This window comes from Nannospalax galili, unplaced genomic scaffold (genome assembly GCF_000622305.1).
Source record: "Nannospalax galili isolate Female #2095 unplaced genomic scaffold, S.galili_v1.0 scaffold705, whole genome shotgun sequence".
Lineage (NCBI taxonomy): Eukaryota > Metazoa > Chordata > Mammalia > Rodentia > Spalacidae > Nannospalax > Nannospalax galili.
The window spans coordinates 1,641,467-1,667,148 of record NW_008352871.1 but is presented as its reverse complement, the minus strand read 5'-3'; the positions used below and the strand labels follow the sequence as shown (position 1 = coordinate 1,667,148).

Below are 25,682 nucleotides of genomic sequence, written 5' to 3'. Positions count from 1 at the left end.
TATATAAGAAGAATTTTTAGCTAAATTCAAGAATTTTTGATATTATACTTTAATTTTTCATCACTGCTTAAATTATAGAGGCTTTGGTAGCTAATACTTATTGAGATGTATTTCTTGTATGTCTATGTAAAACACCTTTGTAGTTGTATTTATAACTTACAGCTTAATTCTTTCATATAACAACTGACAGGCAGCAAAGGACACCAAAGAAAGGCAAAGTAATGACTCGAATACATTTAAGTCACACCAATAAACTGACAATTTATGTTCTACAACCTGACAAGCATTAAATGTTTGCTGCCTCACTGAAGTTTCCAACTGTTTTTTGAGAGAAACATGTCACTCCCATTTTACTGGTGAGAAACCTGAGACTCAGAAATTTAATAATTTGTATAGTCAGCTTTCAGATACAAGTGTAATGTTCCAAAGGACTGTGCTATTAACCTCTTCTTTATTCCCTGTTCTGTGTATCAGTGGAAAAATATAGTTCTCCAAAGCTCTCAAAAAGGACTAATTCTCAAAGAATAAAGGGTCAGAAATAGTTCTTACTCAAAAAAGTATGACAATGACCACACTCTGCATTAATCACCTACCAAACTTTCAAATCTCTATAGATATGCTGAAAATTGCTAAGAATTTTCTTACAATTTCAATGTTAACTATCTCATTACTTTATCTGTTTTTCAAGAGAGGGAAATGCTGACACTCAGGGAAGCTGGTCCAAATTGCATATAAAAAGGCCTGCATTTGACTCACATAGAAAATAGCAACAAGAATACCATGGTGGTTAATTTCATGTGTCAACTTGACTAGGTTAAGGGACAATGAGATAACTGATAAAAGTAGTGTTATATGTGAGGGTATTTCCACAAGAGATTAACCTTTGAAACGGTACAATGAGCAAACAAAATCTGCCATCACTATTGTGGGAAGTCTTCATCCAATGCATTGGAAATCTGGGTGAAAAACAATTAGGGGAAAGAAGGCAAATTTCCTCTTCCTTTTAGAGCTGAGGCACCATCATCTCCTGTCTTCAGATGTCAGAACTCTAGGCTCTGAAGACTTAGGGCCTGATCCTGGTTGTCCCTCCTGCTTTCATGTTTCTCCAACTTGCAGATGGTAGACTGTGGGATTTTAGCTCTCCTAAACAGTTGAATTAATACTTTAAAAATGTCCCCCTTATCTATCAGCTATATGCATTTATGTATCTTCTTCTCTATGTATGTATGCATCTATCTATCTATCTATCTATCTATCTATCTATCTATCTATCTATCATCTATCTATCTATCTATCTATCTATCTATCTATCATCTATCTCTCTCTAATCATCTATCATATATCACCTATATATTTCTATCTATCATCTATTTATCCATTCATCCCTTTGGTTCTATGTCTCTAGGGGACCCTATTTGATACAGATGCATCTGAGTCAGCAATCAGGAATGAGATTAAGAGAGCAAAGGAAACAAAATGGACAACCAAGAAACATATTCAGGTAGGAAAGACATTTATATAGAATAAGAACATCATCATTCAATGGACACATGAATGAATGGAGGAATCCCTAACCTGCACTGGAACAGAGAACTCACAAACTTCCTAAGAATGATCACCTACGTGAGTACAGAGATAGGAGTAAGAAGCATGTAGAAGATGGCGCAGGTGGAAAGGCAGGCCATGTTAGACAAACCAAAAACCCAACATAACAAAAAGTCCACAACTAAGTCAAGTAGCATGTGTGTTAAAAATAAAAATACACAGACACACACACACACAACACACACACACAACTGGTGCAAAAGGCATTGTTGAAATTCACCATTTGATATTGGAATACATTCTTCTTAAAAATAATACATTTATTATTTTTTAATTTTATGTGTATGAGTGTGTTTCTTGCATGTATGTAAGTGCACCCATGCCATGTAATGCTTGTGGAGGTCAGAAGAGGGTGTTGGATCCCCTGGAGATGGAGTTATACACAATCGTGAACAGATGTGGGTGTTGGGAACTGAAGTTGGGTCCTCTGAAAGAGCAGAAAGCACTCTTAATCAATAAGTCATCTTTCTAGCCCTACTTTTTTTTGTCTTATTTTGAGGGAAGGTTTTATGTAGCCAGACTGACTTTGAACTTTCTAGTAGGCAAGAATAACCTTGAACTCTTGTTAGCCACCATGTGGGTGCTGGGAATTGAACCTGGGTCCTCTGCAAGGGTAGCCAATGCTCTTAACCACTGAGATATCTTTCCAGCCCCTGGAATACATTTATAAATGGTTATGTTATACATCATTTTAATGTGCATTTCTTACTTTATGCTTTTTTATAGTTATTATTTTCTGTTTATTTTACATGTACTTTATACTATGGAAATGATTATAGACAAAATGCAAATTTGAGCTTTTTCTATTTGAGTTCAAAATGGGTTGCAAAGCAGCAGAGGCAATTTGCAACATCAGCAACATATCTAGCTGAGGAACTGCTAAGGAATGTACCACGCAGTGAGGGTTCAAGAAGTGTTTCGATGAACAGAAGAGGCATGAAGATGAGGAGCGTGGTTGCCAGCCTTCGGTTCACGAGAACCACCTTAGAGCAATCATTGATTCGGACCCTTTCACAACTAAAGGAGAAGTTGCCAGATAGCTCAGTGTGGGCTGCTCAATGGTCATTTGGCCTCCATAGCAAATTGGAAAGGTGAAAAAGCTTGATAAGTGGGCACCTCATCAGCTGACTAAAAGTCAAACATTATTGTATTGAAGTGTCATCCTCTTATATTCTATGCAACAATAAACCATTTCTCAAACAGATTGCGACATGTGACAGAAAGGGGACCGTATACAAGAACTGGCTTGAAAAGAAGCTCCAAAGCACTTTCCAAAGCTAAATATGTACCAAAGAATGGCTATGGTCACCATTGGGTGGTCTGCTGCCATCTCATCCACTCCAGCTTTCTTTCCTGGAGAAATCATTACATCTGATAAGTGTGCTCATTAAACTGAGTGCTCCCTAAACTGCAATGCCACAGCCAGCATTGCTCAACAGAAAGGGCACAGTTCTTCTCCGTGACAAGGCCAGACCACATGCCACACTATCAATGCTTCATAAACTGAACTAATCGGGTACAAAAGTTTTTTCTCACATACTATATTCATCCGAACCTTTTCCAACTATTACTTCTTCAAGCATCTCAACAACTTTCCCCCCAGGGAAAACAGGATATAGAAAACACTTTCCAAGTGTCTTTCAAATCTGGAAACATGGATTTTTATGCTACAGGAATGTAAATCTTATTACTCATTGGCAAAATGTGTTGCTTAAGATGGTTCCTATTTTGATAGCTAGAGCTCAAAAAGCCTAGTTATTATGATTTGAATTTCATGGTCTGAAACTGCAGTTTCTTTCACACCAACCTAAATATATACTGTCTTGGACTGAAGGGAGGATCAAGGAAGTGAGGTTGGCACAGGTAAATAACTTAGCTCTTACTGTGGAGAAATGGGACTCGTGAGAAAGGTTAGTAGAAGAGACCAATGGAACGAGATTGGTGTTTTAAATAGGAGGAACCTGGCTGAGAGCAGTTGTAAGAAAGCAGAAAGAGTGGGGACAACGCTGAGAGATATTCAAAGGGCAAAGGAAGAGTAGGAGCTTGTGGTGCCTGATCAGGGGTACGTAGGAGAGTAAAGGATGTGCCCCTCCTTAAATTGTGTTCTGGATGAGAATCTGCAGGTTGCAAAGTCAAATGAAATGGAACACCGTCGGAAGTTAAGTCCTTATGTTCACTGCATCAGTCAGAAGAAACTTAGAGGCTCCTACAAATCTCTGTTGTTTCTTATTTTACTGAAAGTTACAGTTGTTTATCAGTTCTTAGGTCACTGGGACACTAAATAGGGGCCAATCATAAACCATACTACCCAAGATTCTTTAGCGAAGCTTCTTTATCTAAAGCATGCAGTTCACCAGCAGCAAGGGAAGAGGCTCTAGCAAACATCCCATTAGTAGCAATTAAGTCAGCCAAAAGACAGCCTGGGTCTTTTTTTCTGCCTTTGTACCACCCTCATTTCTTGTCAATCTCATACTCTAAAGTACAGCCTTCGGCAGCTGTCACTGGCTAATCAATCTTAATGAGGATGTGTTTAGCTCCTTCATTATATACTTGGCATAAATACCTATGAGAAGCATAAGATAAAATAACAATTCCACAGAACAGAACAAAGTACATAACCTTTTGATAATTCAGTTTAGCATTTCTACTGAATGTTGACAATGAATTTAAAGAATTAGCAATACAATTCCTGCTATGGTTTATAATCAAACAGGTAATGAAACTGAGAGAATGGAGTGATTTCAGATCAAGGCAAGAAAATTAGAGAGTCACTTCTGAGAGGAGAACTGAGATTTCACAGAATCCCTCTCTGTGACCAAAGAGCATCGCCTGGCTGGGCAGTGTTTGACACATGCTTTTTGTTTTAACACAGATTGCAGAAAAAGCAACCAAGCCTTAAGCATCAAAGAGTAACTGGTTCCTGTGGGATGCTTTGGAGATCACAATGTATAACTTTCTGCGTCTGAGCTGAAGAGCAATCAGTCCTCAAGGGAAACAGGAGAACTCAATGTCTTTTAGTTCCTATTGTAAGAGAGATGAACAAAAATGGGATCAGATTTTCTTAATGGTTCAACTCAGGAAGATAAAAGGCGATTTCTTGGGAAATGGCTGGTGTGTGGATGTCGGCGTTTAGTTCAGCTTCCTGTGACTGATGGCACACAGTGATGGGAATATGATCATTTTGCTGATAGAGTCACAAATTCACTCTGGAAATAAAATTGTGACAGTAATAAGAGTTGCTTTATCTACGAAGTTGCAAAGAGAGTGGAAAGATTAATAACACCATCTAGTTTGCCCTGTTTAAGAATGAGCAGCTCAGCAAAGAAAACTTCCAACCCGAGGGTCAATAGAAACAGAGAGAAACTCAGAAAGTCTGAATTCTAGGAGACGTATCCTCTGGCTTTCTTTTTCAGTATTATTCCTCAAAGGGAAAATGCTCTTGAAAAATCATTGATATGATTGGCACCGTAAGTACATAATTTATGAATTTTATAGGGTTTCATTACTATGAAATAGAGATAGCTTCTTCAGTTTTAAGTATTTTGAAGCTGTACTGTTTAAGATTAACCTAAAGTCTAACTTTAATCAAAGGAAAAACTACACACTTTTAAAATAAACATGAATTGTACTTCAAATAGATACAAATATAACAATGTAATATGACTATCATCTGATTCTAAGGCTTGCCTGACAAGCGTCTCCTAAAACAGTAATGGGTTTCAATTAAGATAGTAAAATAATATGAAACAAAAGTGTGACCATTCTCAAATACCAAGGGGAGGCATAAATTTTAATAGTTTCAATGACACCCTGTTTAAAAGCTTGGCAGGGTGCCTCTATGCATCTATTTTCTTCATGTTAGATTTTCTATTTTATAGATATGTCACAGCCTATAAAATTGCTATAAATATGCAATAAATATAATTTTGCTTAAAAGATGGGGTTATTATGCTATATTAAACACTAGTTTGGAAAATAATTCATACCTATGAATGTAGAACTAGCAATCCTAACACTTCTCAAATGAATTATTAAAGGTAAAGTATAACAATATCATAAGATTACGGTGAACCATAACATGCCATTCATTAGAAAGTACCTAATTTCATTTGTGCTTTTTAGGTTTATAAAGAAGACACTTGAAGCAGTGTGAAGACTTTTTATATTTATATGTGTGTATATAAGAACATATAGAAATATATACTATATGGGGAAATATATGTATATGGGGAATGAGAGCTGTATATAAATATTAAATACAAATTATGCAACTGGTGATTTAAATTTATAGGTAATAAACCTTTGGTAATTCTACAAGATAATGGAATATGTGTTCTGAATAACTGAAATTTCTAATTAATAGGAATTAACAGCAACATTTTTCTGTCCTAACTATTCCGAACAGGATTGATCCCTCATTTTTTTTATTGTTCGTGTAATGAATATAACTAATTCTAAGAGTTTTATATGTTTTTTTAACTTTAGGGTCATTTTGAGATAGGGTCTTCCAGAGCTGGCTTGGAACTCATAAACTATGTAAACCAGGCTGGTCTGGATTTTGGAAATCTGCCTACCTCTCCCTCCAGAGTGCTGGGATTAAAAGCATGCACCACCATGCCTGGTGCAAACATAACTAATATAATACAATAAAAGTTATTCTTCAATTGGTCAAATTGCTGCCAAGTGTTTACTCCCACTCTAACAATGAATTTCAGTGACATATCAAAATTGATATGCAAGTTAAAGGATTTAAGGTATTCTTGATATTTATTGATGAAATACATACAGAGGTATGACAGAATATATTTTTCAGACTCAAACTTCCTAATATCACCAGATTTTATTAGAATTTTATTTTTCCCAAGAAAAATAAGAACATCTGCATTAAATAATTGATATGTTGGCTTAGGTCAAAAATGGACTTGGCTTTGGTGTGCTGCTAAAGAAGTGATGTAAGGAACCTTGTGTGTAACTCCCATGGTATGGCTTCCAGGTTGAAGCGATGTGCTATTAAACAAGATGACCTCATTGAGTCATTCTAGTTTGTGGTGGTTGATTAAAGTTTCTAAATTGACACGGATATTAACAAGCTTCTGAGATTATTTATTCATCAACACTATTACTAGCCTCCAAAATAGACAGAAATATCCTGATAATATAGAGAGACAGACAGAGAGGTTGAGAATCTTAAAAACTGTTAAACATATAGTGTTCTGCTACCACCAGCAGGGAGATGGCCAGGAGGAGCCACCTCTGAATCCCCATGGGGCTGCCAGTGCTCTGGAAGTGTACCTTTGATATGTTCAACTTCCTGGTCTCCCAGCACTGGGTGCTTCCTGAGAGGGCCACCCGTGATGAAGAAGAGGATGAGATACAGCTTAGGTCTACCAGACATGCCACCAGTCTGGAGCTGCCCATGGCCATGTGCTTTTGCCACCTCAAAAAGGCATCCAAAGAGGCTGTGGGTGTCTACAGATCAGCCATCCATGGGCGAGGCCTGTTCTGTAACATTGATGTTGGTGAGATAGTCACTGAATACTGTGGCATTGTCATTCGCTCTGTGATGACAGATAAGCAGGAGAAATTCTATGATGGAAAGGGTATTGGATGCTACATGTTCCGCATGGATGACTTTGATGTGTTGGATGCCACGATGCATGGCAATGCTGCCTGCTTCAGCAACCACTCATGTGAGCCCAACTGCTTCTCTCATGTCATCCACGTGGAAGGCCAGAAACACATTGTCATATTTGCCCTTCGGTGCATCCTGTGAGGTAAGAAGCTCACCTATGACTACAAATTTCCCATTGAGGATGCCAGCAACAAGCTGCCCTGCAGCTGTGGTGCCAAGCACTGCTGTCGCTTCCTTAACTGAGACCATGGCTGCCCCAGACTCCTCATATGCCCACCGCCATCTCACCCTGGCCTGTGACTCCCTAGTCTCTCAAAGTGTTTCATTCCCACCCTCCTGTTCATGGTGGATGTGGGCATGTAATGGGGCAAGGGCCCTGCTTCCACCCCTCCAGCCCATCCAGCAATTGCCCCATTCCTGCCCTGGGGACCCAGGATGTAGATATTGTACAAAAGTTTCCAAATCCCTTCTTTTCTATGCACCTTTTAATTTAAGAGGTGGGGTCCCAGGTGGGAATCACCCCAAAATAAAGTCTGTCAATGTTTGGAAAAAAATTGTTAAACAACCAGTCTGAGAGTTTGTAGAATCAAATGCCATCCCACGAATACCTTTCCATGACAATAACACAGCATTGCATAAAAAAATAATTTATGTTCCAAAATAGTTTTAATACTCATCAATTTATGTAGCTAGTTCATAAAGACTCAGAACTGTAGCTCTGGTTTTGATATTTGTAACAATCTTAGCTCCAACTTTTGATACACATCCTCAACTTCTGAAAAGTCTCAAACTTTAATGAGAAATTTTAAAATAATTTATTTATTATTTTTAGTTTATGTGTATGAATGTATTTCTTGCATGTATGTAAGTGCACAATATCATGCAATGCCCGTGGTGGTCATAGGAGGGAATTAGATCCTTTGGAATTGGAGTTATGGATGGTTGTTAAGCTACCTGTGGGTGCTGGGAATTGAACCCGGGTCCTCTGCAAGAGCAGCCAGTGCTCTTAACCATTGAGTCATCTCTCCAGTCCCAATGTAATGAAAATTCAAGGCCCCTTTTCTTCCTGTCAATTCATAGACTTCCTTTATGAGTCTTTAAATTTCCCTTTGGAAAAAAAATATAGAAACAAATTTCTAGGCACCAAGGCAATTTCCTGAATCAGACACTCCAGAGGGCAGGCCGAAGAATATGTATGTTTAGTAAGAAATTTCAAGTAAGCCTAGGAAAGTCTGTGTAGCCCCAGGTTTCCCTCTGTTCCTTTTATTTTTCTTAGTACATATTTATATACTTAAGGCTTCACCATGATGTTATGAAAAATATACAGACAGTACAATGATTACTACCTTGCTTGCTTCCAAACACAGACCACAGACAGCATGAATCACATGTAAGAACCTCTCCAACTCTAAGCCAACAGAGTTGGCTGCTGGCAGCCAGGTTCAAAGCCACGAGACATTGCTTAAGTTTTCCTTAAGATGTCTCTACACTAGTTCTACCACTAAAGAACTTGAAAATGCATATTCACATTTCGATTTTTCACAGTATTTATTAAATCACAGTGGAGAATAAGTAGAAAAGCTAGGGAAGAGCTGAGGATTGGATTTAGTTCAGTGGGAGAACTGCCTAAGATATGGAAAGCATGTGGTTTCCTAGCAACACACACACACACACACACACACACACACACACACGCATGAACAAAGGAAGGAAGGAAAGAAGGGAGAGAGAAAAGAAGAAAGAAAAAGAAGGAAGCAGAGAAAAGCCACAGGAAAATCCTAAACCCAATAAAGGAATGTTTGAGGGTATCTTTACAGACACATCTACAAAAGCGCAGAATTGGGTATAGGGGTATAACTCAGTGTTACATGTTCCCCTAGAAACTATGAGATGAGGTCCTGGGTTCAATCACCTGTAACACACACACACACACACACACACACACACACACACACAGTGAAAAGAATTTTGGTTTCCAAAAAAAAAGGGGTTAAAAAGAAACATTCTTAAATGGAGGTTCTTCATAAGATATTGGAATTATTTATTTCTATAATGGGAGTGAAAATCAAATAGCCACTCTTATTTAAGATGGTTTTCTGAATAATTTTAATATGCAGCAGTTTTACTGCTTGAATTCTCTGAATTAGATACTCACATGACAGCCGAGTGAGTAGAAGATCATTTGTAAGTACAAACTAACTCCAGCAGTTCCTCTTAAAAATGAACCACACAGAAATCAAAAACTACCCTTCTAAAGTCATTGTTGTAACTGCTTCCTGCAACCAAACGGATTCATTTCTGATTAGGTCCCTTTGCAGTAACTAATATTTTTCTATATTCTTCTCAAAGAAGGAGAGAAAAGATACTCAAAACTCAGGTGTCCTTTGACTGTTTCTTAGCTATCTCTGGGAGTCAGAATCAAGTTACATTCTCTGGCACTCTGTATGTATTATTCAAACATGTCAAAGATATTTTAACAGTGATGCTAATGTACATAATTAACAGTAAATGCAATAATACAGTCTCAGCTATTCACAGATCACTCGTAAATGTTTAGAAAACTGAACGCATTGAAATGAGCAGTTCTAGAGGTGATCATTTGTAATCAATTTCCATTGAAATTCAGGCTAGGGCAGCAAGAATTCCATATGGAAAACTTAAGGCTGACCTAGCTTTGGAACTGAGTTTAGAACTCCAGAAAGAAACTCTATTTTGATTTCAATGTCTGCTGTCTACTTAGCAGAATGACTGATATGTATATAAGCATAGCGCTACCGGGTTAGAAAACTTTGAGTTTAAAGCATAAAGTGAGACATATTTCACTGAGTACTGTGATGGACACTCAGCCTCCCTGTCACAGGAGCCTGCAGATAGACAGGTCTTTTTTTGTGCTTTGTATTCATCCAGACTGCTTTCGCTCCCTCTGGAGGGCTTTTGAACTTGGATTTGACATCTCTTAAATTTATGATTTCTCTAAATGTAAAGAAGTTTTCCTTTCTTAGAGTTTTAGCCTAACTTAGATTAAAGAGAAGTATCTGAGGCCCTAGAAATTCAGTGTTTGTTTTTGACCTTTTTTCCACTTCTTTTGTTTTTATGAGGTTGAGCTTAAAACCCCAAAGTGGGGTATAATGGCTTTAGAGACAGGAAGGAAACATTCTTTCTTCTTTTTTCCAAGTGTAAAAAGCCCACAAGGCTCTTTTGTAGAACACCTACCTTAGAAGAACATTCTCAAAAGCCGTCTTTTTCTTCTTAATAGCATTAGAAGAGAGAATGTTCAGAAAAGATGACAGTCCAAAGTGTTGCTAATGTTAGACCCAGAAACAAGCTAAGTGGTTTATGGCCATATTCCCTGTTTACTATATATATTTGTCAAAACAGGGAATTTTTACATGAACAAAATGCTTTTAAAGGTCATTGGTTCTCAAATTCCACATTGAAGAATTTGTCACCAGAAGGACAAAAAAAATAGAAGTTCTCAGATGAGACACAATTATATATAATCATTATGACAATCTTGAGAAAGGATTAAAAGAATGATGAGGGGTGATGAAAACATCTGGGTTCTGAACAGGGTGGGAGGAAACATCTGTAAACATCAAGAGTTCTACCTAGAACCCCACATCCACTTTAGCTCATATAAATGCAAATAAGCAATTTTAGGCAAATGGCCAAAGAAATGCAATTACTTTACTTGACAAACTGGACACTATGCCACAGGCACTAAGTGCATGGAAGAAGGCAAAGTCCCTAGTCTGTGAATACATAGTATATACTTGAGGGCAGAGAATTCTTTTTTTATGCAACAGTCATATACATCTCTGATCTGAAGCTTGACCGTATGCAAGGCAAAATTGTTTCTCTTGTTAACAAGGATTTCATGAAAATAGCTATTATTTAACTAAAATCTTAGAAACAAACTGTGTTTAAAGACTCAGAGATCAAACCACATTCCCCTTTGAAATAGAATGCATGTCAACTTTGGAAAATTTAATTCAATTTCTTCTAACCATTATAGAGTATCTACTGCAAGGCAATTTTCCTCTGAATATGTTTGACGTAATATACTTAGAGCAATAAAGTCTATAGTTCATAAAAGCTAGTAAATAGTATTTTCTGCAAGTATCAAGATTATATTTCACACGATAAAAAACCACAGCGACACAGATAAAACATCAAGCAATCCCAGTGTTTACCTTGCACAGTCAGAGTGGCTGATGCTTCAGTTTTCCCCACCATATTTTCTGCGACACAAGTGTATGAGCCCATGTCACCAGCCATCACCTTCCGAATTTTCAAAGTATGATCGTCTCGAATTTCGTATCTGATGACATAATAGAAAAGAACAAATTTAAGTGGTTTTCATCTTCAAAGATCCGGTCATTATACTTATGCTTTATCTGGGCATTGGATCACATGCTACCATCCCTCTGAACAATGAAAGACAAAGTGTAAGATGTTTTAAGTTCCCAGAAAGGGTTTATTTTCATATGTAAATCAAGCTATTTTCTAAAAGAACATTCTTCATTTAGGTTGGCATTTTCCTCGAGTTATTCAGGTTAAAAGTTCAGCAAAGCCAGACAGGCGATACCTTCAGTCGAGTTCTTGGCCAGGATGGATAAAGGCTCTTCCAGATAGTAACCCAACATACTACTGGAAACATTAACAGCAGACCCCAATTCTATCCAAAGGAATACTGACAATGGATTGCTGTAGATGAGGAACAGCTGATCCTCCTGGAACAGGGACCTCTGGCTGACTAGATTTATCAGAAGGACAGATGGGGGCAATAGATGGGGGTCCTGACAACACAGTGGACATTGGCAGGGATGACAGAGTATGGAGGCTCTAGAGGGAGAAGAAGGCTGTTTATCTGACGAGTTTATATTCATACTCAGATGCCACGGAACTCAGAAAGTAAGTGACTGTGACCAGTAATAGTCATATATATAGAGATTAGAAATGCATGTGAAAACGTCTCAATGTCAGTTGCCTTAAAATGAATTTTTCTGTATGAAACTGTATTTTAACAACGAAGTGGAGATCTTTTCTAAACATTAAAACCTCATTTAATTTTATGTCTTGTAGAGTTTATAATCAGTAAAAGATTGTACAAGCGTAATAATTCCTCTGTAAACCTAAAAATGTACAGCCAATTTTGAAAGAGATGTACCCTAGCTCAGAAAAATGTTATTGAATAGGTTAATGCTGTTGTAATGAAATGCTTCTTCTAATTAAAAAAAAAAAGTTAGATGGAATTGAGTGTTAAGTCCCAAACTTTACAAGTTTCATGGATTTTACTGTTTTATATTCTAGTAAGAAGTTTACAAACCATCAGACATTATTTTGTACATGGGGAAAATGAGGACTTGGAAGGGGACACTTGTCCTTGTGCCTCTGGTGGTTTGGTGATGGAGCTGAATTCAGACAACTTCTTTATGAAGTTAAGAAGCCTTGCCTTATCTTTCCTCCCCTTCAACACTGGATTTCTCTTGACACTTCAATGGTCTTTTCAGTCTGTATGACCTTCCTGAGTTAAATTAGCTTCTATGGTCTCTATCTTGACAGTCCACATACATACTTTGAACTCCTACTATTCGTTAAGTTTCCCCATTAAATTCCCAACTGACTAATAATTAGCTATCCCGTCCCATAGTTTTGCAATATTTAACATTAAATGGAATTTTATTTTCATTTCCTAATATAAACATGATCACCTTTCATCAGCTCTCTGTATCTAACAAGTCATGTGTCAGTTTGTTCTCAGAAATTTTTCTTCTATCTGAGCTCTATTTTCATCAATATCCTAGGTCACAGAAACTTACCTCTCTTATCTATACAACCATAGCAGTGATGTTCCTGCTCCTGGCTTCTCTCTCTACAGAGCAGTATCTACAATGCTAGGAAAATTAATCATATCTTGAAAGTTAACCTTATTTATTTCAGCCTTTTGGCTCAGCAATGTCATAAAATGTGATCTGAAATTCTTTACTGCATGAAGACCTTGACTATTTGGCCCTAGGACCTCAAGACTGACATCTGATTATTGCTTACCATGTACTCTATGTATGAGCTAGACTAAACCTGTCCGCCACTCAGAATATATAGCATTCTCTCTCACATCTCTGCCTATATTGCAGCAGTCCTTATCTGGAGTAGTAGTCTCCTTTCTTGCTTATCAAGAATATATTTTCAAACCATTGCTTATTGTTTATATTCCTTTGAGAAGTCTCTCCTGATATTCTCTCCTATGGATACATAAGCCTATCTATGTGCCAAAAGAATTCAATAATGTTAGTGTGTATCTACCCATGTTTGCATTCTTTGGTTAGTTCTTTAGGAGTGGATACTTGCTCTATCTCAAAGATATACATACTACCAATATTTAGCAAGGACTCAACATTGCTACTCACTGACAGAGAAGACAGCCTGATGACAAAGTCAGAATGTTCTGCAATACTATCTCATCACTAGGGTTTCCTCATTCTCACATTTGTCCCTCAACAATTTAAGGATTTGATGGATGTCAAGAAATCCAGACTTCTACCATTTCCTAGTGATACCACAGCTAATAAAAAGAAAGTCCAATTTTTAGTTGGTTCAGATTTATGTCTTTAATGCTATATCATTCTTTCCCTTCCTATCAACTCTCATGCAAGAAGTTAGTAAGAACTGTGATTTGGCTGAGCAGAAGAGAAATATGTTGAAGGAATACTGCACGGTAGAACCATGAATACAGGATTCTTATCTGAAAGTTTCAGAGACAACATTGCGCCCTCCTGATTCTTTCTCCACGGTTCCGTCTTGACAATTGGACACAGACTCTATACATGACCTGTGACTTGTGATGGGAGGACTCCATGATAAATACATTATCAAAAGAAAAAAAGTACAAATCCAAACTGGATTTCATGTACCTAACCACCCACACAGCCCATTTTAGCAACACAGTGTAATAGAGACTCCTTGTTTTCTGTTCTGGTCATGGCACCTGGGCCTGGTACTGCAGTCCAGGATTGAATGGATCACAATGCTTATCATTATCCCAGGAAAGATTGGAATCTGAAGTATGGCTTATACAGTATATCACAGTCAGTTTCATGAAATAAAAATTGTAAGTCACATTATCAGAAGCGAAGGCTCTGACACAGACTAACAGTATGTGTGGTCTGATTAGAAAGAAATTCAGAGTTGGTGAGTCACGCTGTTAAACCATGATCTGTACCTGGATTTGGGCAGTTCTCCATCATCTTTCCTCCATCGGACTGTAGGCACAGGGTCTCCTCGGGCCTCACATTTAAATTCTGCACTATCATCCACAGTTACTGCCAAGTTACTGGGTCTCTTCACAAATGATGGTCTCTCTAGAATTAGAAAGAGACACCTCAAGATAAAAGATGAATAACCCCCAAATCCTTTAGGATTGTTCAGTGAGAAGAAAATTCCTATTTGCAGCATTACTTAGCACATTATTCCACACAGTTGCCTGCCTCAGAAGACTTCTCACTCTTTCAGACTCCCCCTTACTTCGCCATTCCTACCATCGTCTCTTTCATCCCAGGTTGCTTGATGATTCTTCTCATCCCTTCCTTTTTCCCCCAAATACCAGATGCCTGATATTTCTTTCTCTCATATGTGAAAGGTTATTTACACTTTGATTAAAGATGATTTTCTCTTTCGTATAAAGATACACAATAATAATAATGAGTCCCTTATTCAGGAATCAGATGGAAATGGATAAAATTACCCTTACCTAAAACAGTCAGCTCTGCAACTTCGCTCTCACGTTCCCCGACCATGTTGGTACCAACACAAACATACTTGCCAGCATCGCTTTTACGGGTATAAGTAATCATGAGCTTTCCCCCCCGTATCTTAAAAAAAAAAAAAAAAGAGCAGTTTGACATTTATATGATTAAAATACCAGATGCCTGATATTTCTTTCTCTCATATGTGAAAGGTTATTTACACTTTGATTAAAGATGATTTTCTCTTTCGTATAAAGATACACAATAATAATAATGAGTCCCTTATTCAGGAATCAGATGGAAATGGATAAAATTACCCTTACCTAAAACAGTCAGCTCTGCAACTTCGCTCTCACGTTCCCCGACCATGTTGGTACCAACACAAACATACTTGCCAGCATCGCTTTTACGGGTATAAGTAATCATGAGCTCCCCCTCGTATCTTAAAAAAAAAAAAAAAAAAGAGCAGTTTGACATTTATATGATTAAAATACCTTTATTGGGCTAGTGGTCTACATAAACGAAGTCTATTTTCTAAACAATAAATCAATACATAATTAAGTCAAACAGTGGTGTGTGCTATTTACTGTTTTCATAGGTAGTAACCTTAAAGGGAATTAATTCCAAATATACAATATAGAAGAAAAACATTTTTGTTTACCTCCACTTCTGGTGAAGTTTCAATATTCTGTATAAGTATTCATTTATGTGTAAAATAATCCAAAATGCTTTATATAACTTGGTTAATGGAAAACAATCACAGAAATTATAAATTGATTAGCAAGTTGCAAAAACATAAACTTATGATTAAGTACTATAGCATTATACCTAATATGAAAATATGAATCAAGCGAAGTTATTTACAATATGCATAAGATCTGTGAATAAAAGCTTCTGTATTTAGTTTTCCAGAGTTGCTTTAAAGGAATATGTTTTACTTGTCAAATTATGCTAAAAACCTCTTTTTTTCCCTCTGATAGATTTTTTGGAAGGCTGCTTTGCTTACCACTATACCACTATACCATCATGAGGGAACTTAAGCAGCAACAGCTGAATTGATCACAAAAATCAACTGGAAAGGCACATATGGTATTCTCTTAAACATTTCATTGAATAAAAATTATTTAAAATGTACACAAATATGCATTCCAAGAGCTATATTGAAGCAGAAGTTAAACAAGAATTAAGATTGGGTTGTAGAAATTGACTATCTTTATTTAACACACCTTTGGTTAGAGAGTGAGTTCCATTACTGTTGAATGTAATAATGCTCTGAACTTCAGAAAGGTTTTACAAGGGATAATTTTTACAGTATTTATTCATGGAGGCTTTGAATTTACAATTACTCTTCATAGTATACTGATTAAAGAAAGGAGAAAAGATTTTAAAAATGAGGGAAGAGAGAGGGTAGGGAGGATAAAAGAGAGGGAGGGAAGAAAAATGAAAGCATTCAAATACTTTTTTTTCTTTTTTCAGAGATGAGGATTGAACCCAGGGCACCTTACATGCTAAGCAAGCATTCACCCCCGAGCTGTACTCTCAGATCCTCAAACCTGAGTTTGTTTACTTTGCTCATCATAACTTCTGGAATTGATTGAGACTGCTACTTTGTAATTTTGAATGCCAAAATTGTTCATTTCTGAACAGTGAAACCAGATATATATGTCATATTAGAACAAACCAAACATTAACAGGGAGGTTTAAATTTCTGCGCTCTTAGAACTTGATACCTTCTGGTAGTTTCAGAAGTGAATAATCAGATATTCTACGGTCACACTGGAATGATCTTCCAAGGATTATTCTCTGCATTGCTTACTACTCTGTCCTTTCCATATAATGAATATAGAAATATATCTAGAACAATGTCTGAATACAGTAGTTACTGAAGAGATTTTTGTTGACTGCAAAGTAGAATTACATACAAAATCTAATCTGTTATCTAATATGATGTATTTTATAAAGGGTTATAACAGTTGTAAGATACATTAATCTAAATTTTATGTTGTCATAAGCACTTAACTATTCAAATAATACAAAGAAGAAAATAAATGTCATAATAAAAAACTTCCAAGTTAAAATATTATTAATATACTGTGTATTCCTTTAGCTAGCTGAATGAATATATATTACTCATATACACATACAGCAAATATCTCTATACATGTACATATGCACTGTTAGACAGTTTTACAAAGTAGGATCGTGTGACATATGCTTTACAGCCTGCATTTTCAACTCAAAGGAGGATTTTTAAATATTTTAATTGTTTAAGATATCATACACAAATATTCAGTATCAACTTATGTGGTTTTACCATACAATACTATCAAACCATTTTCTTACTGATAAGCATTTAAGAGCTTTTATTTTTTCCCTTTAAAATGGCATCTTTCTAATATGTATGATCAATTTAGAATATTTCAGTATCAACTTATGTGGTTTTACCATACAATACTATCAAACCATTTTCTTACTGATAAGCATTTAAGAGCTTTTATTTTTTTCCCTTTAAAACGGCATCTTTCTAATATGTATGATCAATTTAGAATATCTCAATACAATTATTAAATCAAATGTAGAAGCCAAGCATGCTGGCTCATGCCTATAATCCCAGGACTCTGGAGGCTGAGGCAACAGGAATGTCATGAGTTTAAGACAACCTGGGCTATAGAGTAACACTGTGGCTCAAAGGAAAAAAAAGGAGAAACAAAATCAAACTAGAATGAAACAAACAAAAACAAATACCAAAGCAGACCTAACTTGAGGCCAGTAGTTCATCTTACTAACTTTATGTTCTGGAGGGTTTGAGTGCGTGCGTGCATGCATGTGTATGTGTGTTCATATAACTAATTTTTTTTCTTTAAAATTACCTTGCCCTGTGACTGCATAGAGATATGTAATATCCTCGCTTTTCAAGGAAGGAACCAGTACATATAGTCCCGCCTCCCATGTGTTTCCACTATGCCCATCATAATAGGTTTTAATTATAATCTGAAAATCAAGTCTTTTTGACTGTGAACTATGGGTCAAGGGAGCTTCTAATTCTTCTTCAGAGACCTAGAATCTGCCACAATGCCTTTAAAAAGTAACATTTTGGGGAGAGGAAAGTGGCATGGTCAGTGTTATGAAGCAAATTCCCACAGGACTGAGATTTCAGGCAGGGGATATGTGTCTTTGTTTTTGTAAGCTGTGTAAAGGACAGTAAACATAAAATCTGAAACTCATGATCTTACTGTTTAATAAATTTGCATTTAATAAACTTGAGTTATTAGAACTTAGAACCAGCTGAATATCACAAGGTCCAGATCCTCCTAGGATCTACTGTCCTCTTTTATTACGTATTTATTCTGAAACACTCACATAAAACGTTTCCAAAATTTGGGGGAGCAAATTTATTCCAGCAAAATGCAGGATAAAACCCCCAAGCCTGCAATCGAAGGTATTTGAGGAGTGGTCTTGTGTGTCCCCTGGTTGGTTCTATAACTATGGACTTAAATATGGAACTTCCTCTAACACCTAGGAGTCTAAGCTTGAATGCCCATGAATACTTAGGAAAAGAATTCATTTCAGAGGGCACAACACAGTATTTAAGTTATAGCAAAATAAGAGGAAGCCAACAAAAGCTTTAAGGGTTCCTTTGATCAGAATTCAGTAAGTCAGCATGCTAATCTCCAACAAAATGTAATGCTTTGAGAATATTTTTAAAACATTCAAAAATGTAAAAATAAGAGCCAAAAGAATAACATATGATAGGTATAATTTCTAACAGTAGAGAGTTCGTCCTACAGCTTCCATAAGCATACTATTTATTTACATTTACAATTTTTAAATACATGGAAATGTACAGTTTTCAGTCAACTGGCATATGTACACATGGGACATCAATTAACATTATATGTCACAACCCAATGTTATTATATATTGAAATTTTGGGGGAATTCAGTTAAGAAAAATTATGCTAGAGCTTCTGGGAGTGGCGCAGCATGGACTGATTCCAACTGTAAGAAGAATGGGAGGAAACAATAGTTAAGCTCAAGCTAAACTCAAAGAAAGCTACAGCATCCTGAAGAGTTTACAATGCATGCCTTGCTATTATAATTCCAACTACCATAAATTCGTTCAGTTCCGAAATACAGTCTACAACTTAATCTACCATGAGACCTGCATTTGTTCCATTTATTGAAGTTTTAGTACTGAATATAAATAGAAAAAACCTTCTATTTTATAAACATGCACTTTTCAGACTTTTTAAAAAAGGATTAATTTAGAAACAAGTAACTCCTGTGTTTTCTGTGTTGCTATCATTTCGTCTCAAAGGATGATATGTTAGTGGGGGCTATCACACTACTGTCTCCCTGGGGATTGCAGCAGTATCTGGAGGTTGACTAGGTTATCTGAACCAGGAGCAGGGTGCATTGTCATTGAGGGGATAGGCCACAAACACTGCTAAAACTACAATACACAGAGTCATTCTCCACATCAAAGAATTACTTACTTCAAAATGTCAGTGTTGCTGAAACTGAGGAACTTTGTTCTAAAGACCTAACATTGGACAAAAGATGAACACAGGTGCCTTTAAGCACTTTAATACCAACCCATCAATCTTCAACAATACTCCAACCAACAAAACCCTATCAGTACAATTTCATTATAAAATGCAACAGGACTTTTTTTTTTTTTTTTTTTTTGAGACAGGGTCTCACTATGTATCCTTGATTATCCTGGAGCTCACTACATAGATCAGGTTGCCTAGAGTTCACAGAAATCTGCCTGTTTCTGCCTACCTAGTGTGAGTACTAAAGGTGTACACCACTACACCTGGACAACATGGCAATTTATGCTCAATGGCAAGTTGTGTAAAGATTCCAAAGCCTAGAAGAAGCTGTTTTTTATCCATTCATCCATTGATGAACATCTAGGTTGTTTCCCCTGTTTGGCCATTGTGAATAGTAATGAACATGGATGAGCAAATATCTCTGTAGTATAACTTGATCTTACGGTAGCTCTATTTATAACTTTGGAGGAACCTGTACACTGGCAATGAAAATATGCATTCATATATACAATGGAGTAATATTCAGCTGTAAAGAAGAAAGGAATGATGACATTTGCAGGTAAATGGATGGAACTGGAAACAATCATTCTGAGTGAGGTAACCCAGTCCTAGAAAGACAAAAGCAGCATGTTCTCTCTCATAAGTGGACACTAGCTTTGAATCCGTAGATATGTGTGTTTACATCCTAGCACCCACAGAAGGCAGGAGGCTAGTAAAGGTCAATAGGTGGGATTTCAAGGAAAGGAGGGATAGAGTGTTGGTGGTAAGAAGGGTAAAGGGGGAATAAAAACGTAGGGAGGGGTAAAAATGGTGAGGGAAGGAAGGATAGTGTAAAAAAGGAAGTATGGGTAAGGCTAACTAACATTAAAGGTTTTTGAAAATGTCATTTGGAAACTTACTACTATAGAAGCTATATACATATATAAAAGGAGTTTAACTGGAGTTACTCGGTAACATGGGAACAATGGCTCCCCTGGACACCATTAGCTATCAAATAAAAAGCCCAGTGCCAGGTACAGGTTACTTTTTTTAAGTTGCTGGTCAGTGGGGTCCCATAGACTCCTCATCCTGAATGTTAGAGGGTATTGCTATTGCTCTTGGTTACTCACCAGAACTTGATGGTAAGACACTATTGCGGATACTGCCACATACCTGACTCATAAGACAGGAAGAAATCAAGCTGGTACTGACTTGAAGCTTCCTCCCTATTGCCTAGCTTTCATAGTGCTAGAAGGTGCTATGCATGATACCAGAGAAAAATAACCATCAGTGTTACACAGCTGTGAACGTTTTTATTTGTTTGCTTGTTTGTTTTGTTTTGTTTTCTATCTTCTGATAGCCCCAGCTGGCCTGGAACTCACTATGTAGAGCAGGCTGGACTTGAACTCACAGAGATCCACCTGCCTCTGCATCGCAAGTGCTGGGACTAAAGGCGTGTACAACCAAGCCTGGCTATAGCTGTGAACTCTTGAGCTATAATAATGACTGGCTTGGCTCAAGATATATGCTCACTAGTGCAGTAGTGGCAAGAATGTTGTGGGAGTAAACATCCACTTTCTGATTGATTTTAAGCTGTGATCCATGACTGTAGACATGGCTCAATGGTTCAGAGCACTTGCTGCTTTTCCAGAGGATCTGGGTTCAGTTCTTAGCTCTCACATGTTGGCTAACACTCATCCCTAAGTCCAGTTCTAGGGGATCTGTCACAAACTTTTGGCCTACTTCAGGTATCAGACACACATGTGGCGTACTTACATAAATGAAGGTGAATACTCATACATATAATATAAATAAAATCTTTTAAGAAATGAATAAGTCCTGATCCATAAGATGGACCCTATGCCTGGTACCATAAACAGCCAAAAATCGATAGCTGGCTAGGGGAGAACCTGGTACTACTATTCCTCTAAATATACATAGTAACAAACTGCTCCACAATTAATGTTAAACGTTTTCCTAAATTTTTTTTTATTTTAATTTTATGTGTATGGATATTTTGCCCGCATGTACACGTGTACCTGTGCATGCAGTGCCCACGGAAGCCAGAAGAGGTCATCATAATCCCTGGGACTGGAGTTATGAACTGTTGTTAGCCACCAGGTATATGCTGGGAACTGGACCTAGGTCTGGAAGAGCAGTAAGTGCTCTTAGCAGAAAGACTGTAAGACCCAGATGGATGAAGGAGGAGTTCATGAAGTGCCACACTTAATCTGCACAACAATTGATGTCTACTGGGAAAGGGAGAGCCACTTTTTTTCAGGGAAGTGGGCCCCGAGATGCTACCTATACCCCAGAAGATGGTCCCACACCCATGCACAGGCAGCCCTAAATGGACTCAGTGGATATTAAAAATAGAGAGACATAGACAGAGAGAGAAACAGAGGTAGAGAAAGAAGGAAGCAGAGATAGACAGAGCAGGAATACATGGAATTGGGATGGGAGAGGCATAGGGGAGGAACTGGAGGGGAGGGAGTTGTGGGTGGATTGGATCCAAACACATATATACATACATATATATGAATATTAGTGAGATATTTAATAGAAAGAAATGAATACTCATACATATAATATAAATAAAATCTTTTAAGAAATGAATAAGTCCTGATCCATAAGATGGACCCTATGCCTGGTACCATAAACAGCCAAAAATCGATAGCTGGCTAGGGGAGAACCTGGTACTACTATTCCTCTAAATATACATAGTAACAAACTGCTCCACAATTAATGTTAAACGTTTTCCTAAATTTTTTTTTATTTTAATTTTATGTGTATGGATATTTTGCCCGCATGTACACGTGTACCTGTGCATGCAGTGCCCACGGAAGCCAGAAGAGGTCATCATAATCCCTGGGACTGGAGTTATGAACTGTTGTTAGCCACCAGGTATATGCTGGGAACTGGACCTAGGTCTGGAAGAGCAGTAAGTGCTCTTAGCAGAAAGACTGTAAGACCCAGATGGATGAAGGAGGAGTTCATGAAGTGCCACACTTAATCTGCACAACAATTGATGTCTACTGGGAAAGGGAGAGCCACTTTTTTTCAGGGAAGTGGGCCCCGAGATGCTACCTATACCCCAGAAGATGGTCCCACACCCATGCACAGGCAGCCCTAAATGGACTCAGTGGATATTAAAAATAGAGAGACATAGACAGAGAGAGAAACAGAGGTAGAGAAAGAAGGAAGCAGAGATAGACAGAGCAGGAATACATGGAATTGGGATGGGAGAGGCATAGGGGAGGAACTGGAGGGGAGGGAGTTGTGGGTGGATTGGATCCAAACACATATATACATACATATATATGAATATTAGTGAGATATTTAATAGAAAGAAATATAACAAAGGAACTATTTCTTCTTAGATGGCAGAGACAGAAACTGATAAAAGTGAAGGAAGAAACAACAATTCAGAGAAAAGTATTGGCCAAAAAGCATTGAGTGTCAGGTGTGGTGGCCATGCATTTAATCCCAGCACTGGGGGTGCAGAGGCGGGTGTATCTCAATGAGTCCAAGGCCAGCCTGATCAACCTAGCCACTTCTAAGCCAGTTGGGGCTACAGGGAGACCTCACATCTCCAAAAATAAAAACACACAGAAAAACAAACAAAACAAAGGAATGGAGGAAAAATAATAGCCTTCCACAATAGCCTTTCCACAATAGCCTTTCCACAATAGCCTTCAATTGTTGTTGACATTATGGCAATGGGTATATTGAAATGAAGCTTTCCAAAAGTCACAGATGTGTCCTTCATGATCACAGACATGGAAGACACCGTGGCCTGTTGTATTTATTTTTTTTAAAAGGAATGTCACCTTGATCGGACAACATTCCTACTTTCAAGTGGTCACACTACTATCCATCAGCATTTTGTGTCATCATATAAAATACTGATTGTAAATTTACCCTGACTTTCTACATGGAAAACTGTGATGGCCCTTTCAAAAAAGGGACATTTCCTCTTTCTAAATAGAGAGGAAAAATATGTCTAACACCCACAAAACACTATAAATGTGAAAACAGCACTATTTAAAACAAGCTAAGAAATGTTTCTTGGCAGGTCTCTTCCTGCAGCTGGATTTGACAGCCAACTTGTAAACCTATCAAAAACTAGTTTGTACAGTGAACAGACACTGTTAAACAGTGAACTGCAGTGGGGCTACTTCAATTAACATAATCCAGGCAGTAGAAAAGCAGAATTTGCTAAGCTTTCAGACAATAGGCTGGCATCTGGCCTATGTCAAAAATCCAAGGCGGGGGTCTTACTTCCTCAGTACCATGTACCTACCAACCACTGCAGTAATCACCTTAGAGTGCCCATTTCCATAAGCGCTAGACAGGGCTTTAAGGGGATGGCCTCAGCTATGTACATACTTGATGAAAGCGAAGAAAAAAGAAGGGTCTCGGGGGTCTTGGTTCTGTACAGGAAGGAGACAGAGGAGGGGAGAAGAAGGTGCTAAAGATTTTCAACTCTCAAAGTATCTTTAAATTTGATATTTTTCTTTGGAACAACCCCCAGGTTTGAAAGATGTTTTAGAGGTATTAAGGTATGGAAATGCTCCATGTAGCTGACACATATTATTTTAATACAGGAGGAATTTTCCCTATGACAGACTAAAGACATTATTATTTTCCTTGTGGGGGGGACCTCTACAAGACTTAAAGGTTCTCTGGAGCAAGAGGAAATCTCTTTGTCTAAATCTTTTATCTCCTTTGTGGAACTCTTTACTGAGCAACAATATAGAAAATCCAGGTCTAATATATAGCTATTCAACACAATGTGAAGAAAATAGTTTAATATCTTTATAGAAAAACAAGCAAATAATAATAAATATTTTTTATTTCCAAATACAAGAAGAAGGAAAGCTAATTATCTTTGTATATATAGGAGCAGGCTTCTCAAACAGAAAGAAAAAAGAGAGGGCAGGAAAAAGGAGAGAAGAAGGAAGGGGAGGAAGGGACGGAGGGAGAGAGGAAGGAAGGAAGGCAGGAAGGGAGGGAGGGAGGGAGGGAGGGAGGGAAGGAACAGCTAAGTATGTTTTCTGGTCTGCTGTCCTGTAAGTAGACAGCTTACCCCTGCAGTCAGTGCTCCCAATCAGAACTGGAGATGAACTCAACATGAACTCCTTGGTATGTCTTTATTTTCTTCCCTAAAGCAAGCTGGATGATTTGCAGCATATGTTGCAGGAGATTTTTCAGGCATCACCTTCTCAATATTCTCCATACACCTCTAGGTTCACACACTAAACTGAATGGGGCTAATTAGCTAGTTTGGCTACATAAAATCTTTTCTGCTTTTAATTACATTAACTTAATGTGACTTGAATTCAACAGACCAAAAACAAAACCGCTAATTATATTAAGGGCTTCAAAGATGATTTCAAATTACTAACCACTAAACTGTCCTATAATTTATCTCATTTCCTTTAATAGGTTTTGCCTTCAAAAACCTGTGTCCTTTAGAAACTCTATTTATAAATATATTTGAAAAATAAAGTAATAAAACACTGATTTAGAATGCTAAAAGAGAATATTTCAAGTAATATGTATATATATATATATATGTATCACAGATAAATATCCTCACACCATTGAGAAATTCTGTACTAATTAATTTTCACAGAAGACCAAAGGCTTGTAAATATTCACCAAGGAATAAGGTCTTGGTAAGTGTGATTAACATGAAGATAAGTTGTCTAATGCACTTGGACTTAGAAATTATTTACTTTGTAGAAAACTGGATTCTTTGTCATGGAATCACTTTTGCTCTGTTTTGTAACATAATTGAAATGAGAGGTTTTTGAATTACAGCATCATTCTTCAACAGTTTTCCACTAGCTCTTCTTGGGCAGGACATTTCTTCACAGCAATGTTGTCAATTCTTGTTGCCAGGATGCTTGACCCACAGACTAACAACATGCTGCTGTGAACTGGTGAGGTCCTCTCCAAGGCCCCTCATTGACAATGATCTGCGAGCAACCCAGATGGCCAGTCCACCCAGTTTCCAGACACACTGCAGGTCAGCTTTATTTTTTCAAGATTTTTCCAGTAATTAATTTATTCTGTGAGTGTGTGTGTGTGTGTGTGTGTGTGTGTGTGTGTGTGTGTGTGTGAGTGAGAGGAGAGAGCACAGGGACACTGTTTCTCTCCT

General features: G+C 37.4%; 1 protein-coding gene across 5 annotated transcripts in view; it reads right to left on the bottom strand.

Annotated features, from left to right (window-relative positions):
• Positions 1 to 25,682, bottom strand: part of Robo1 (roundabout guidance receptor 1) — a 432,413-nt gene that overhangs the window by 115,244 nt on the left and 291,487 nt on the right. For all 5 annotated transcript variants that reach the window (XM_029554552.1, XM_017802463.2, XM_017802462.2 and 2 more), the window contains exons 4-6: positions 14,988 to 15,108; positions 14,460 to 14,598; positions 11,431 to 11,558 (exon numbers count right to left, since the gene is read on the bottom strand). In XM_029554552.1, coding sequence (XP_029410412.1) covers positions 11,431 to 11,558; positions 14,460 to 14,598; positions 14,988 to 15,108 — 388 coding nt within the window. The remainder of the gene's footprint in view (positions 1 to 11,430; positions 11,559 to 14,459; positions 14,599 to 14,987; positions 15,109 to 25,682) is intronic.